The 17,276-nt window shown below is 38.2% G+C and overlaps 1 protein-coding gene and 1 long non-coding RNA gene across 9 annotated transcripts in view; one reads left to right on the top strand and one right to left on the bottom strand.

Moving 5' to 3' along the window:
- Nucleotides 1-17,276, top strand: part of KIF23 (kinesin family member 23) — a 41,120-nt gene that overhangs the window by 21,567 nt on the left and 2,277 nt on the right. For 2 of the 8 annotated variants that reach the window (XM_059912880.1, XM_059912885.1), the window contains 16 exons: nucleotides 504-640; nucleotides 852-961; nucleotides 1,357-1,527; nucleotides 3,368-3,409; nucleotides 4,123-4,235; nucleotides 4,391-4,512; nucleotides 5,795-5,897; nucleotides 9,720-9,799; nucleotides 9,884-10,003; nucleotides 10,226-10,352; nucleotides 10,687-10,845; nucleotides 11,464-11,621; nucleotides 12,264-12,437; nucleotides 12,728-12,907; nucleotides 13,192-13,503; nucleotides 16,271-16,501. In XM_059912880.1, the coding sequence (XP_059768863.1) occupies nucleotides 504-640; nucleotides 852-961; nucleotides 1,357-1,527; nucleotides 3,368-3,409; nucleotides 4,123-4,235; nucleotides 4,391-4,512; nucleotides 5,795-5,897; nucleotides 9,720-9,799; nucleotides 9,884-10,003; nucleotides 10,226-10,352; nucleotides 10,687-10,845; nucleotides 11,464-11,621; nucleotides 12,264-12,437; nucleotides 12,728-12,907; nucleotides 13,192-13,503; nucleotides 16,271-16,501 (2,339 nt within the window). Of the gene's footprint in view, nucleotides 1-503; nucleotides 641-851; nucleotides 962-1,356; nucleotides 1,528-3,367; nucleotides 3,410-4,122; nucleotides 4,236-4,390; nucleotides 4,513-5,794; nucleotides 5,898-9,719; nucleotides 9,800-9,883; nucleotides 10,004-10,225; nucleotides 10,353-10,686; nucleotides 10,846-11,463; nucleotides 11,622-12,263; nucleotides 12,438-12,727; nucleotides 12,908-13,191; nucleotides 13,504-14,542; nucleotides 14,610-16,270; nucleotides 16,502-17,276 lie in introns of all 8 variants that reach the window. The other 6 variants (XM_059912886.1, XM_059912881.1, XM_059912884.1 and 3 more) reach the window with 6 other exon arrangements.
- LOC132359265 (uncharacterized) overlaps nucleotides 10,489-17,276 on the bottom strand; it is a 33,426-nt gene continuing 26,638 nt past the window's right edge. Inside the window, exons 2-3 of the long non-coding RNA XR_009500785.1 lie at nucleotides 16,823-16,937; nucleotides 10,489-10,808 (exon numbers count right to left, since the gene is read on the bottom strand). This is a non-coding gene — a long non-coding RNA (uncharacterized LOC132359265). The remainder of the gene's footprint in view (nucleotides 10,809-16,822; nucleotides 16,938-17,276) is intronic.

The raw sequence follows: 17,276 nt of genomic DNA, 5'->3' as shown, positions 1-17,276 counted from the left end.
GTTTAGCTTCCACTTGTTTGTTTTTTTTGACAATTTTTTTCTTGTGATTGATTTCAAATCTCTTAGCGTTGTGGTCAGAAAAGATACTTGATATGATTTCAGTTTTCTTAAATTTACTGAGGCTTGTTTTGTTGTCCAGCATGTGGTCAGTCTTGGAGAATGTTCCATGTGCACCTGAGAAGAATGTGTATTCTGCTGCTTTTGGATGGAATGTTCTAGAAATATCAATTAAGTCCATCTGGTTTAATGTTTCATTTATGGCCCATGTTTCGTTATTGATTTTCTGTCTGGATGATCTGTCCATTGATGTAAGTGGGTGTTAAAGTCTCCCTACTGTGTTACTGTTGATTTCTCCTTTCATGGCTGTTAGCATTTGCCTTATATATTGAGGTGTTGAGCAGTTAATTTTAAGTGTTTTCTAATACAAAAAATATACGTGGAGGACTTTTAAGATATAGCCAAGTGTGACATTTAATATATAACTGTGACTTGTTACATTGTAGGTCTCCTTTTTACATATGGTGTGACGGGAAGTGGAAAAACTCACACTATGACTGGTTCTCCAAGGGAAGGAGGACTGCTTCCTCGCTGTTTGGACATGCTCTTTAACAGTATAGGGTCGTTTCAAGCTAAACGATACGTAAGTTTAATTTTGTGTGTGTTGTGACTCACTAGAGGGCATAGGTGCCAAAATACCTGTGGATACAGTAGTATTAAGGGAGAACTAAGGCATCGGATACCTTTTGAAACTTTAAATATGTTTAAATATTGTTTTTTATTTCTTAAATATATTTCTTACTATTTAAGTCAAAGTCTAAAAATTATGGTCTGATTTTTGCCCCCACTTTAAGGTTTTTAAATCTAATGATAGGAATAGTATGGATATACAGTGTGAAGTTGATGCTTTATTAGAACGGCAGAAAAGAGAAGCCACGCCCAATCCAAAGACCCCCTCTAGCAAGTAAGTAATTACATTTGTAACACTGGCCTCATGGGAACCCTGTCCAGTGGTTTCCTCAGGCATAGGGAATGGTGAACAGAAGTGGAGAAGTTGGTCTGACAGTTGACTTTAGTGAGATCAAAGTTGAGGGATGTTCTTAAGTGAGTTTATTTGCTCAGATGTTCTGTTTGGTTCTGAGCACACTGCCCTTGAATCACTGTTTAGGGAAGGTGCCACTCTTGGTGAGAGAGGGTGTAAAAGCCTGTGTTGTATATCTGGGGAGATTTGGGAGAACTGTTGGCCCAACCATGAGTATGAATAAAGTTGCTCTGTGCATTCCTGCTTGTAATGGAGGTCATTTATTTCCTCACAGTGTGTAAGATGAGACTTTGGGACTTTTTTTTTCTTTTTTTCAGACGACAAGTAGATCCAGAGTTTGCAGATATGATAAATGTACAAGAATTTTGCAAAGCAGAAGAGGTTGATGAAGATAGTGTCTACGGTGTATTTGTCTCTTATATTGAAATATATAATAATTACATATATGATCTATTGGAAGAGGTGCCATTTGATCCCATAAAGCCTAAGTAAGTAGTGGAGAGAGTCCCTTAGCTGCTTAACCTTGGTGAAATCACTTCACATCAGTGAGGTTTAGTTTCCTCAGCTATAAATAGGGATAAAGCTTACTTTTGTTTTCAAAATGAAATGTAACTCATATATCATGCAGTTGGTGCTTGGTGAATAGTTCTGTATATTAACTAGATATGTAGCTGTATTAGGAAAACCACTGGGTTAAGGCATCTAAGGAGAATATTCACCTTAGACTTTACTTTTGAAAAACTCTTGGCCCTAGGCTGTATTTTTTTAACATCTTTATTGGAGTATAATTGTTTCACACTGTTGTGTTAGTTTCTGCTGTATAATGAAGTGAATCAGCTATATGTATACATATGTCCCCATATCCCCTCCCTCTTGCATCTCCCTCCCACCCTCCCTATCCCACCCCTCTAGGTGGTCACAAAGCACCGAGCTGATCTCCCGGTGCTATGTGGCTGCTTCCCACTAGCTATTTTACATTTGGTAGTGTATATATGTCCATGACACTCTCTCACTTCGTCCCAGCTTACCCTTCCCCCTCCCCGTGTCCTCAAGTCCATTCTCTACGTCTGCGTCTTTATTCCTGTCCTGCCCTGAGGTTCTTCAGAACCTTTTTTTTTTTTTTTTAGATTCCATATATATGTGTTAGCATATGGTATTTGTTTTTTTCTTTCTGACTTACTTCACTTTGTATGACAGACTCTAGGTCCATCCACCTCACTACAAATAACTCAACTTCATTTCTTTTTATGGCTGAGTAATATTCTACTGTATATATGTGGGCCCTGGGCTGTATTTTGACAAGGACCTTAATTGTATAAAGAAGTGTCCCTATAGATGTGCCCTGGGGCTACCTTTAAGAACCTGACACTTAATGTTGGGAGTTTGTAGCCTCTAATCTGTGTTCTGGTGATCCCCACAGAATGGAGCCTAAAGCTGTTGTCTGCACAATAGTCACAGACCTTCCATCACTGACCAATAAGAAGTGGCATCTGTGTTGTCATTCCACCAGAGTTAAAAGACTATTACTTAGATTTCCTTGGGTCTTGCCCTGCTGAGACTGAAGAGCAATTACAATCTGGCATCACAAACTACATTTGTGCCAGAGCTGACTCTGGAATCTCATGTCTAATAACGGTTATCTTGTTCCTTGATGGTTTTGTTCTTAAGCTAAATGCTTATCTTCAATGCTGTCTTTGTCAGGGCCTCTCAAGACAAATAATATTAAGACCTGTGTTGTATTACTTAACTTTTGTGTATATGACTCAGTGAATATTATTGGAGGAACAGCTAGATTTGGAAAACCATTAGACTGAGAACAGGTGTCTGTATATCCACTTTTATTTATATTAAACAATTTATAGACTAATTACTTTCCCATTTGTTTCAGAGTATCAGTTGTATGTACCCATTTTCCTAAACTTTTGTGATGTCATTCACTGCTACCAATTACTTTCATGTCTGCACATGTGCCAAGTTTCTGTTTGATTTGTTGCAAATGAGATTGTTTTCTAAGAAGCCTATCTTGGTTTTGTTATGTAAATGAAGACTGACAAATGTGACTATGCCTTGTAACCTTTCTGGTAACTACTTGAATGAACTCACAGGGTGCTTATTTGGCAGTGAATTCAGATTTTATTTGTTAGGGTGGTGATTAACCTGCTTTTTTTGAGCTGGTTTAAGGTTTAGTTTTTAATACAATGAAGAAATATTAGAAGCAGAGGATTTTTAAGATACGACTCATTTTGACTGTCAGATACTCTGGACTGAACGTGTTGCTGTGAGATGGCTGCTATAGAAACAGTAACTTCTACCTTATTCCTTTGGTAGGTGGAATAGTTGCAGCACGCCCATGAGGAACACAGATTTTGTGTATGTGATGGTGCTCTTTTCTTAAGGAGAAGGGTGCAGTTATACTAGTGGTTGGCATCTGTGGCATGTTTGCATGTAGGTGGTTTTTCATTGGTACTGGGCCGGCTGCTACTTCTAAGCCCCTCCTTGGTCCCTGAGAAATCTGCCATTTGCTGAATAATGGTGGCTGGTAAATGTTTCTACCCCCACCATTCACAAGACTGAGGCCAAACAGGCAGCACCTTTCCCATCCTCAACCTACCTTAGACTAAAACTTGACCAGCCACTTTGAAAGGATTGCCACTCCTGGTATATACCAAACTCCTTCTGAATTTGTTTTTTGTTGACACTGAAGTCAGAACCAGCTCTATCTGTTGATCTTTTAAAATTAAGAAAATGCTACATTTTGATGCTTAACCTGTGCATGTATGTGATGGTGCTATACTACTACTTTGATCTCTAGTTGTTTAGTAAGTGTTGTTTCATGTGCTTTGTTAGAACAAATTAGAGCAAAGCTTTTAAAACAAAATAGATTCCTGTTGTCCTGTTATGTAACTAATCTTTTTACTATATATCCTTATTCTTATCCAAGTGTAATATGCTTCTGGAGTCTTGCTTAGGCTTATTCCCGTTATAAGAATGGATGTCATGTTGCCTGACATTTTAGTCCTTGTCTTAAGTTGCAATATCAGTATCTCATAATATAGGAAACTAATGTTTTTTCTTTCCCATAGACCTCCACAATCTAAGTTGCTTCGTGAAGATAAGAACCATAACATGTACGTTGCAGGATGTACAGAAGTAGAAGTGAAGTCTACTGAGGAGGCTTTTGAAGTTTTCTGGAGAGGTTAGAAGCAGAGCTAGAATTACAGATATATACAGTGATAAATAGAATCCTGCAAGTTGCTGCTCTCATTTGACAATACTTTTTGGTTTGGTAGAAAGTATGTACACTGAAATGACTCGGTAGAGATTTGATCAGTGATTTCTCTGTCACTGTAGGCCAGAAAAAGCGACGAATTGCTAACACACATTTGAATCATGAGTCCAGCCGTTCCCATAGCGTGTTCAACATTAAATTAGTTCAGGCTCCCTTGGATGCAGATGGAGACAATGTCTTACAGGTAAAGATTTAATGTGTGGAGTGTTTTCTTGTTCTGAATCCTTAATTTTGTGAGTCAGAGGTAAATCATGGAGGTTTCATTACACTGAATATTGCTCTAGAATTAATATATGTGTAGGTGATGACATTTAAAAAAAAATGTTCCATTAATTAGGTAGTATAGTTTTGGGAAACTGGCTATTAAATCTTAGAACCTGGAATTTTGTTGTGAAAAAGGTTTACAAATCTTTATAAATATCTAATAGAGGAGATAAAACAATGAATCATAACATATATTTTATTTTATCTCTGAAGACTCATTTTGTATGTAGAAATTCAGTTAATGGTTTTTAAATGTCAGCAGTTAACTTTCCAGGCTAGGTACAGTTCAGGAGTGGCCAATTCTAAATTGTTCTTCTCTTGGCTGATAGGCCAGTAGGGCCCCCCATCTGCTGATCACGCTTTACTGCTGGGCCTGTCATGCTACAAGGCTTATATCAATTAGTAACAGCATTTGAGCCTGAATATATAAATCATTTAATAACTTTAAGCTATTAAAATGTAATTCCATTCAAAACATATTGTGAAATTGTGGTATATCACGAAGGTTTTCAGGTAGCAGGAGTAGATGGTACAGCATGGTACTAAAGACCGCCAGGATTTGAATTGATTCCTCGGCATTTACTAGCTTGTCTCACCTAATTGTAATAAACTTGTAATGCTGTGAGGGTTAAAGGAGGCGAGGCATGTAAAGTTTTTAGTCCATTGCCTGGCTTACAGTCAGCACTTGATAAATGTTAGCTAGAAAATACTTTAAGTCAAGTCTCTATACACTTGCTTTCCATTGAATCACAGCTAATATTATAGTATCTCTTGACTTTCATTTCTTATAAGTTATTAGAGTATTATGAAATTATTAGACTGTAAAATTATCAAATATCTCATTATACAAATATTTAGCCTTGCTGTAGACTCACTATTTAGCAGACATTTATTGAGCTCCTGCTGAGTGCTAGGCACTGTGCAAGGTGCTGGAGATGAAGTGGTTAAAAGGTAGAATTCCTGTTCTTGTGGAGCTTACAGTATAATGTAGAAGACCAGACAATGGGCAAGTAATGTCATGAGGATATTTATCATATGCTTTTAGCAAACTCTTCCCCAAAAACATGTATCCTTCGCCCCTACTATACATTTTGTATTGTGCAAACATTGTATTCATAAGACTTAATTTGATTTGAATATATTTAAAGAACACTGTAAACCAGTTATAACTTATGTTACTGGCATTATAATCTTCCCTTCAGGAAAAAGAACAAATCACTATTAGCCAGTTGTCCTTGGTAGATCTTGCTGGAAGTGAAAGAACCAACCGGACAAAAGCAGAAGGGAACAGGTTACGTGAAGCTGGTGAGCAAAGCATAGTACTTACTTATTGCTACAACTTTCAAAAACTTGCCATGCCAGTTTATCGTCACTTATTGATAGGTGGTTTCTGCATAACTATCTTCAATTTGACTAAAAATTTAGAGGCTAAGTGACCAGTGCTTTTTCTTTAGTTATGCTGGTTTGGTATTGATCTATTACAACACATTGATTTCTTTAAGAATGAGGAAAACTGAGTAAAATAAATATAAAATAGGTTATATTCATATTGAAAGTGTCTACTGTATCTATGGCTGGCGTGTCAGTACTGGGTCCATTAAATTAAGTGATCGAATAGTTACTCCAACATTCAAAGTGGTAAAAATTGGCTTCTGGAGATAGGAAAAATCTTTGAATACAAAAGCCAGTTGAAAGGAAATCTTTGTGTGTGTGTTTTTCTCTTTTAATCTTTCATTCAGTACAGCCATTCATGTTATGTTTTATGTTAATAACATTTATGGAGTACCTACTGTGTTACAGGAGTTGAACACAGATATAAAGGATGGCACCCTGCCCTAGAGAGCCCATCTAGTACAAGAGAGGCAGGTAACTAGAGTGTCTCAGTAGAGTATGAAGGAGGAGAGCACAGGGTGCTGTGGGAGTGCAGAGCAGGGCTGCTCCAGCCGTTCTGGGGCTGTGTGTGTGAGGGGGGGCTTTGGGGAAGAAGGTGTGGAGTTGACACTTAAACTGAGGCGTGAGCTCTCTGAAGGAGGATAGAATTAAAGGCATCATTCCTGAGAGAACATGGCAGGGTCATGGTAGCTGAAGTGTAGGGTGTGGATTTGTGAACCGTGACCACTGAGGCAGGAGGGCAAGGCAAGGTCATTAAGACCCTTGACTATCATATTAGAAAGTCTGAATTTTTTCTTGAAGGAATAATGGTGACTACCAATTACTAAGGGGCTAGTGTGTGTCCTAGTATCTACTATACGTGGGCTTGATTTCTTGATTGTGACTTTTCAGGGTTGTATCATACCCAGTTTTCAGATTGGAAGAGGTTAAGTAATTTTCCCAAGGTTAGAGCCTGGTTCAAACCCAGGTTGGCTGAACTTTCAGAACTGTATCTTTCTGCTGTTACACAGTCAATGAAGGATTACTTTTAGAAAGACCATTTCCCCAGTGTAGCAGATTAATTTACCAGAGGCACGTCTAGAGAGATGAAAAGCAGTCAGGAGCCTCTTGCAGTAATTCAGATGAGCCAGCGTGTCACCTGGAGGCAAAGGTCAGCCGAAACTAAGAGCTAGTTCGGAAGTAGGCCCATCTGGATGTGGAGACGAAGGAAGAGAAGAGGCTAAATCAAGGAAGATCTTGATTGAGGAGAAGTAGCCTGAGGTGCAGGTATGGGCAGTTAAGAGTTTTGTGTTGGATATATTCCATTTATTCAAGTGTAGGTGCCTAGTAACTGGATGCAGAGAAGTACATGGATTTGGAAGGAAAGAGATTTGACTTGAGGTTTATAGGTTTAGGTTTTGCCAATAAAAGCATGATTTAAGCAATGGGGAAGATAAGATTATTCATGGAAAACAAAGAGGAACAAACTGAGGGCAGGGCCTTGAGGACAAGTCCTTGAGATGATTAATTTAGAGAGACTGGGAAGGAGAGAGTCGGGGGTGGGAGGTAGCTAGGTGACTTGAGGGAGTATGGAATGACTAACCACACACACACACTTTATACACATCTTTATAAGAAGACAGCGCATCCAGAATCCAGATCACAAGAGGAAGGATTAACCTTGATGGGAAAAGAGGTCTAGCTGGATTGGGAGGAAAGTAGAAACCTGAGGGTTCTGATGCTTTGGGGAGAAAACCAGAAAGGACTATCAGTGTTGATATGGATGGGGAACAGGTGTGACATGGTTAGGGAGTGAGAACTAGAAGAAGAGGATATTGTGCCTGGGGCATAGTTTAGCCTCAGGTTTCTAGAGGTGCTGCAGTTCTGAGTGACAAGGTTCAGGGCGTGGTTACAGTGGTAAAGAGAGAAAGATTACTGGACTTGAGGAGGCTGGGGCTCTCTGATGGCAGGTCAGAGTGACCTTCCTCTTAGATCCTGAAGTTGACCCAGGAGCTGGCATGTATGGGGCACATCTATTTGAAGGCAGCAGTAAGGAACTAGGAAAATGTTGCTGGCCTCCCTCTACTCACCATCCTTTTAAAATGTCAGGCTTTAGAAAACAAGCAACTTTTATTCACAAGACTACAGGGCTGCAGGGGAAGCACCACCCTTCTGGGAAATAAAAGTAAGGTTGCAGGGCTTTGCACCATGGGGTGGGGTGAAGCTTGTGCACACGACTCAGAATGGTATTTTAGAATGTATAACATAAAATACAGGATTAAAAAGGAAACCGATTAGACTGAAATGTGTTTTTTAAAGTATTCTTAAAACCTCTGTCATAATTTATGTGCTTTATTAAGGCCTTAAATAAAATCCCAACAGCATGTCTAATAACTGCATAATTTCAAAGTATCTTGAGATCAGCAATAAACCATAGTGTTATAAAAGTATCTGTGACTTCTACTGATTAAAAAATCACAGGTGGCACTACTACCACCACTGTAGGTTTTTGGCCTACATTCATAATGGAAGGAATAGTTAAATTTCAGAGATCAATAGAAATAAAGATGTAATTTATTTCCCATCCATGTATGCAGACTCCCTGAAGTGTACCCATGGACAACACGGACCCCAGGTTAGGAACCCCTGGCATTAGGGAAAGAGGTGAATGGATCATTCTGTGAGAGGCCTGAGGATGAGGGAAGTCTGTTAACAGGAATATCGATTTTGGAGACACAATGGAAGAAAAGGAGGAAAGGCAGTGGGAGTTGGGGTCAAGAAAAATAAAGCACGCATCATGGAATATCACGGAGGTGCAGATGAGCTCTGTGGTCTTTTGGTTTTGTTTTTGTTCTTTTAATTTTTATTTATTTATTTTTGGATGTGTTGGGTCTTCATTGCTGCGTGCGGGTTTTCTCTAGTTGTGGCTCCCGGGCTCTAGAGCGCAGGCTCAGTAGTTGTGGGGCACGGGCTTAGTTGCTCCACGGCACGTGGGATCTTCCTGGACCAGGGCTCGAACCCGTGTCCCCTGCATTGGCAGGCAGATTCTTAACCACTGCGCCACCAGGGAAGCCCAAGCTCTGTGTTTTGAGAGGTGGCTAAGAATGAAAGCATGGTGGAGTCAGCTGACCTTAAGGTTTCAGGATGAAAAAATTCTCAGGTACTTCTGGGGTCTATGCAGGTGAGCTCTCCTGTATTGTTGGCTTGATAGATCTGTCAGACTTGCCTTGACTCAGAAATTCAAACGAGTGGCCAGGACTAACAAGTATGCTGCCTAAGAAACCCTTGTTTAGATACTGAGGGAACAGATTTAGTTGGCTCTCAAGACACTTGACTGGTAGAAACAGGAGCTCCTCCTGGTGCAGGGGAGACTTCAGTGTCTGGATGGAGCCAACTGTAGCCTGAAATGGTCATGCTTTAGAGAAAATAGTTTCTTATGAGGATATTAAACATCTGTATCTAATATACTCTTTTCACATCACAGTATTTAAGATTTGGAAGAAACTTTATGGGTCATGAAACATAATGCTGCATTCAGTGGAGGGTCTTTATGATGGAGTCCCCAAAGGACGGTACTCACCCTCTCCTGCAACACTGCCAGATATGGACGGCTCTTTAAGTTGAGCCACTAAAATCTGTCATTTGTAATTTCCATCCACTAGTTTCTATGAAGCAGGGATTTCATAAGCAAACAGACCACACTCTAGCTACTCAATTGTTGTCTTCAAATGTCTTCTGTGTACATTTTTCTGTCAGGTAACATTAATCAGTCACTAATGACGCTAAGAACATGTATGGAGGTCCTGAGAGAGAACCAAACGTATGGAACTAACAAGGTAAGCAGCAGCCTTTGGACATTTGTATAGTTTTGTTTGTGTGCATTTTCTGCCTTATGTATTTGGATTTGAATATATTTATAGATGGTTCCATATCGAGATTCAAAGTTAACCCATCTGTTCAAGAACTACTTTGACGGGGAAGGGAAAGTACGCCTGATCGTGTGTGTGAATCCAAAGGCCGAAGATTATGAAGAAAGCTTGGTAATTTTAATGCCTTTATAGAGGCTGACTTTCTATAGAGAAAACAACCATTTGGATGTGAAAAACAACATTTTGAACATTTTTTAAACTGATACAGAACCATTAGTTACAGAAGTGAACTAATGACCAATCTATTACCGTTTCATTTACTAATTTCTTTAGAAAGACTTGGATACGCTTATTTGTTTAAAAAAAACAAACTCCATTTATTTTGTGTCTTAGCAAGTCATGAGATTTGCAGAAGTGACCCAAGAAGTTGAAGTAGCAAGACCAACAGACAAGGCAATATGTGGTTTAACGCCGGGAAGGCGATACAGAAACCAGGCCCGGGGAGGTCCTGTTGGAGACGGTATGAGCTGCTATGTCATTTGCCCACTGATGAGTCTCTGTCTCTCTCTTTTTAAAAAAATCTGTTTCACATAAGAAAACTGTTTACTTCCTTTCCCCTCGAAAAACAAGTGCAAAAAAAAATCTGAACCAAAGTATAAGTGACATTTCTTTTATTATATACCTTTTTTTCATTTTTCCTTCTTTATAACACATTTTTAAGGAAGTATTAATGACAGCCCAACAAGGTACAATGTTAACTGGACTGGGGCTCTTACCACAGTGTTAAAACTTGTTTGAATAACATTTTTTCCTGTGTAAGTAAGTAACTTTTTATTTTTAATAACTCAATACAGAACTGCTGGTTTCAGAAGTAGTTTTGCAGAGTTTTCCACCTCTGCCATCCTGCGAAATTTTGGATATCAATGACGAGCGGACTCTCCCCAGGCTGGTTGAAGCACTCGAGAAACGACATCACCTGCGACAAATGATGATTGATGAGTTTCACAAACAGTGTAAGGGCAAAACTGCAGTCATTTTAACACCAGAAATTTGCAGGGAATTCAGTTCTATGTTGGGATAGAATCTGCAAGGAAGGGTTATTTTGTCTCTGAACTTAGCAGTCCCCAAGGCATCATTTTATATTCCAAGAAAGTAAAGCAAAAGAGAAAAGTGAGTATGAATTTCTCCCTTTCAAAAATCAACAGTGATGATCAAAGGGATAACAGCTACTTTTTAGTTCCTACTAGTTACTTATTTGCAAGGCATTTAACATGTATTACATCATAATAACTATCTTTGAGAAAAATCACTTAATCCTTTATTTCTAGTTTCCATCTGCAAAATGGGGATTGTAATTGCTCCTACCTCAGAGGGTGCTGTAAGGATAAATGAGATAATGTATGAAAATCATGTAGGACAGGAACAGCTTGGTACATAGTAAGTGCTCAGTGAATGTACTTACACTTATCATCTTCATAAGAAAAATGTGAGATAAGTGGTATTTAAATCCCCATTTTGAAATGAGGAAATGTGCTCAGAAAAAAATAACAACTTGCCCACATCACATAAAAGTTGATTTCATTGGTTATTTTCGAATCGGAGTAAACTTGGCCTGCATGCTCTTGTTTCAGCTATTACTTTTAAAGCTTTGTTGCAAGAATTTGACAATGCTGTTTTAAATAAAGAAAATTACGTTCAAGGAAAACTAAATGAAAAGGAAAAGGTGATCTCAGGACAGAAATCGGAAATTGAACGACTGGAGAAGAAAAACAAAACTTTAGAATACAAGGTTGGCTTTGGTATTATAATGGATGTATATTTAGCACTGGTCTCTGACTTAGCCGTTCTGCTAGACTGGCCTGCAGCTGCTGCTTACTGGGAGTTATCATTTGGTTATTTACTAATCTTCATCCCATCCCCAAAAAGAGGAAATATGAGTGAAAAGCATAAAAGGGGTAATACACTCTTTAATTTTATGAGATAGACTCTAGCAATCGAAGAGAATGTTCTACAGTTTAGCGTTGATTATAGCTTGCTTTTTGATTTACTACTGTGTAATGTTTGTTCTCTCATTTACTGAGGATCATTTAGGGGGTACACATTCATTCTAGAGAGAAGCTAATCTCAACCAATATAGTGTTCTCTATTCTGAAAGTAGCCTAAAAATTAAATTTTAGGCCTTAATTTTCAGGAAAAGTAATTTTTACATGAAATCAGTTATAACTTCATCTTCCAGTGAGGAACTTGTTTAAAAGTTCTCATTTCTAGGAATGGAGGTGGGAATTCAGATGAAATTTTAGAAGGAAACGCCTTCTCCGTGATTTTTCTTTCCGTAACTATGCTTGCATAAGAAGATTATGAGAGAGATTATTTTAAAGCTACTTGAAATGTTTACATACCAAATGCTGAACATAATGGGCTACTTTCCCAGGTTGAGATTTTAGAGAAAACAACGACTATCTATGAAGAAGATAAGCGCAATCTGCAACAGGAGCTGGAAACCCAGAATCAGAAACTTCAGCGACAGTTTTCTGACAAGCGCAGACTAGAAGCCAGGCTGCAAGGCATGGTGACAGAAACAACCATGAAGTGGGAGAAAGAATGCGTGAGTGTCATTCACACAGTGCTCATGTCAGGGGTGATTCACCTCTAATTGTAGCATTCTGAATCACTTGTACTTGGGGTAGGGTTTTAGTGGTGGTGGCCACAGCAGCCCCTATTCAGTTCCTCTTCCTTCCTTCCTTCCTCTGCCCTTACAAGTCACAACAAATTAATAAGCGTTATGAAGAACTGGAGAACTGTCATCTTTAGGAAGTAAAGTGTTCAGGTAAACTGGTGCACTTGTTTGCTAGAACTGAATTAATTAGAATATTTATCGCCATACATAATCTTCAGGAGCGTCGAGTGGCAGCCAAACAGCTGGAGATGCAAAATAAACTCTGGGTGAAAGATGAAAAACTGAAACAACTGAAGGCTATCGTTACTGAACCCAAAACTGAAAGGCCAGAGAGACCCTCTCGGGAGCGCGATCGAGAAAAAGCTACTCGAAGATCTGTTTCTCCATCACCAGTACCTGTAAGTTATTTGTAGTTGTATAGCAACTTAGTAGTACTAGAGAAAGTTTGTTCAGATTAGGTGACTATTTCTGTGAGAATCAATTTTTTGTTTTATATTATTGTATTTCTCAAATTTCTATTTACAAATATTTTAAAATTTAGTATAAACACAAATTTAGTATAAAAGTTAGTAATTTAGTACAAAAATTATCATGTTGTCTTCCCGTGCTAATATTATAGAAAAGTAATGAACTGTTTCACTTTTTCAAGTCTTGCTCATTAATTTCTCTTCAATTTTTTTAGCCTTCTAGTAACTATATTGCTCAGATTTCCAACGGCCAGCAACTCATGAGCCAGCCACAGCTACATAGGCGCTCTAACTCTTGCAGCAGCATTTCTGTAGCTTCCTGTATTTCGGAATGGGAGCAGAAAATTCCTGCGTACAACACACCTCTCAATGTCACATCTATTGCAAGGCGTAGGCAGCGGGAGCCAGGACAAAGTAAAACTTGTATCGTGTCAGACAGAAGGCGAGGGATGTACTGGACTGAAGGCAGGGAGGTGGTTCCTTCACTCAGAAATGAGATAGAAATAGAAGAGGATCACTGCAGCAGGGTTAGTGCCAGTATTATTTTAAAGCATCGTAGCAATAGATTTTAATCGTCTGTGTTTTTTTAACTTGGTTCAGAAAGTTCAACGGAAAGATGGGTGAGCTCTAATATAAACAAGGTCTAATTTTTCTGTTAGTTTGAAAGATCAAATCACCCTGAAATTGAGGCCTAGCTCTTCATCTGAAAAAGCCTAAACCCATTTGGCACAGAAATACTGCCTCGTGTTCAGTGAAAGCAGGTCAGTGGGGCACATCCCAGAGTCACATGTGCTTTTCAGCTGCATAAACTGATGAGCACCCACAAAGCCAGTGACTGAGTGTCTTAGAGCACGTTTTCCATTTCTGATTTTGGTTTCTCTTCCCCAAATTAGACTTTTTGCTGTTTTCGAACTTTCATTTTTAAAATTGCTTTCCCAGACTTTTATTTTGAAAAATAGATTTGTAAATATTTTTTTTCTTGAACCTTTGACAGTAAGTCATAGACTTCGTGTCCTACATAACCACAATCTTCATCACACCTAAGAAAGCGTTAACCCTGAAAAGTACCTTCTAACATACAGTTCATGTTTACATTTCCCCAGTTGTCCCAATGATGGCTTTTCTTTTTTCAAACCTTGGTCCTATCAAGGTGACATTATATGTGGTTATTATCTCTCTTTAATCTCTTTCAATATAAAATAGTCCATCCTCCCCTTTTTTGATTTTCATGACATTGACTATTTTTTGAAGAGCCCAGGCCAGCTGTTTTATAACTGCTGAAGGAAGGTTTCCATCTCCAATACATTGCTTTTAATCTCAAGGCCTTTATTACAATTTACAAGGGCTCTGCCTCATTCAAGGGTGTTTGTTTAAACAAAGTCATGTCTATATTTTCTTCTTAAGGGTTAAGGTAAAGTTTTCCTTTGAATCTGAGTAAGTGGACAAAGTTAATACTGTGAATTTACATTTAGTAAAATTTTAATATATCTCTTTAAGAATTTTTCTTCTAAACAACTTAATCTTACAGTAAATATTTGCTTTAGATTTTCTTGTTGTATAATTTAGGGTGCAGAAAAATTTCATTCAGGTGGCCTGCATTCCTGATTATTAAGGGATGATGATGAATTACAAGGTATTTACCAAGGCAACGGATAATTCTAAAATCGCTTAAGTTCTTTACTTTGCAGATTTTGCTTTAAACCCTTTTAGGGAGCAAATCATGGTGGCTGGTCTTTCTGATCAACTCTAATAAATCCCCCTTATTTCATGCAAGTCTATAGACTAAAAACTATTCAAGGCCTACTTATGCCTGGTCAACATTAATGTAATATCTAATTTGGCTATGAGATATTTAAGAGGATTTACTAGAGGTCCTTTAACTTCTTCATTTGAAATCAAAATCTCTTTAGAAGTGCAGCAGAGAAAAGTTTAGGCTAGTATCTATGCATCTAGGTTTGTTGGTCAAAAATTAGGTCAGGTGGACTGAATTTATACTTCAGTGAGGAAGAAATTTAAAATATCATTTATTTCATAAATGATAGTAGAATGTAAGGACTGTCATCTTTCCAAAGCTTGTCTCAGAATGTATTTATTGCTAAGTGTGTTTGAGAAATCCGTCACCTTTGCTAAATGGTAGGACATGAGAGCCACATTCTTCCTTTTCAGCATTAAGCTATTTTAAGAATGGGGAGTTTCCTGCTTGTTGTGAGGTTTGGGCATCCATAGTGGCAACCTCTGTTGCCCATGTTTTAGTATCCTGATTTGTCACTAGTGCTTCATTTGTTTCTTGTACAGGGAAAAACACTTCAGTTCTCCGTACACGCATTTTAAATTAGATGTTCATACTTGACCAGCTTGGAAGGATTTGGGCTGTGGCAGACTGTTTCATTTCCTTTCAGTTTTGTAAACAGAAAGATGTTTGCAAAGTTACAAAGAAACTATTAACTATGTTCTGTATGTGATTTTTTTTTCCCCCCTTAGGCTGAATGTGCTAAATTTAACTGTCCTAAAGTTATATAACATTTTACTGGAAGCCTTTAGTTTTTCATTGTATGATAGAGGCTGATTTGACAGTATATTCTTTATCTAGTTCTTGGAACCTTTATGAAACGCTTGGGGGAAAAAAGTTTGTATGTTTTAGCCATTACTGTTTTTTGAACTTTTCAAAAAGTTCTGTTTTGAGATTTTTTAAAGTACTCAGAAGTATTTTATTTACATTCTTTTAATCATTTTATACACAAGGTTCTCATTATACCTTATGTTCTTTAGCATTCTGTAGTCTACAGCTCCATCAGCTTTGGGGAGGGTCCTGGTTTGTAATAGGAGTATTTTCTCTTTTGTTTAGAGGCTTAAGATATGTTTAGGGCTTCTGCTGATCTTTCTGAAGCTTTTAACATAGTCATGGACCTAACAGATTACCTCACAATAACAGGCACAAATACTGGTTTTTGATTAAGAATGCAAAATGAATTACTTGTCCTGAATACCACCTATGCAGGAAGGACTAGCAGCATGACCAGAACTTTTCCTTCCATTCTTTGTTGAAAGGGAAGCTCCCTAGTAGAATATATAATACATATACACAAGCTGGTGTTAAAAGATGTTCGTTGGTTTTGTTTAAATACAAAGAGAACATTTGAATTGCCTGAGTAACATTTAGCTTTTGAAAAGGTTCATGCATTTGTTTTGATATTGTCACCAACTAATGTAGCCAAAACTGCTGCACTTCTAATAGCACCCTTAAATTAATTCTGGGTTATGCTTGTTTCTTGATTCCTCTTTCAACCTGATCAGAATGCACCACCAGTTCGTCTGCGACACAGACGATCACGCTCTGCGGGAGACAGATGGGTAGATCATAAGCCTGCCTCTAACCTGCAAACTGAAACAGTCATGCAGCCACATGTCCCTCATGCCATCACTGTATCTGTTGCAAATGAAAAGGCACTAGCTAAGTGTGAGAAGTACATGCTGACCCACCAGGAACTAGCCTCCGATGGGGAGATTGAAACTAAGCTAATTAAGGTAAAAAATTTACACAAGAGAAGAAAATATTCAAAAAGTCAACTGAACAAAAAACCATTTACTCTTCCTCTGATGACACACAGGCAGTGTCAACTGGAACTTAAATGGGTATTTGATAAAACCTCTTTGTTTGTTAGAAAACTAAAGTAACTACTTAGATTATGAATCTGCTAAATTGGAACTAAATCTGCTCCTTTCCCTCAAATGACGCTTAGAGTCTCAGATTTGTTAGAGGAACTCCAGATGTATTATGTGCTTTTAATTAATATGTATTTTGTTTTAACCCCTACTTAAGAAGTAAACCAAACAAAGAACTCCTACCTTTGACTGTACTGTCACTTGAGGGAATTCCCTGGCAGTCCGTGGTTAGGACTCTGCGCCTTCACTGCTGAGGGCCCGAGTTCGATCCCTGGACCAGGAACTAAGATCCCACAAGCTGTACAGTGTGGCAAAAGAAAAACAAAAACAACTGTACTGTTATTTGAATATGAGAGGAGGGGTACATCCAGAGAAGAAAGTATATTGCCTTCTAACATTTACAAATTTCTGACAGATTTCTTGATCTCTAGTGTAGTTTTTAAATTATAGGTTGAATAAAAAGGAATGTTATTTTCTGCAATTAAGAATGCTACTAATTATATTGCATTGGACTTCTTTTGTTTAGTGAGAGATATGTACACAAATCTTTAAAGTATTTTAACGGTACAGACCCAGCAGTCCAAGCACCATCTGGTTTTGTGGATGGGAGTTTCCATAAAACAGTAGAGTCTTAAAC

Source organism: Balaenoptera ricei, chromosome 2, assembly GCF_028023285.1.
Source record: "Balaenoptera ricei isolate mBalRic1 chromosome 2, mBalRic1.hap2, whole genome shotgun sequence".
Classification (NCBI taxonomy): Eukaryota; Metazoa; Chordata; class Mammalia; order Artiodactyla; family Balaenopteridae; genus Balaenoptera; species Balaenoptera ricei.
Note: the sequence above shows the minus strand (reverse complement) of the source record. Positions and strands in the feature narration are given on the sequence as shown.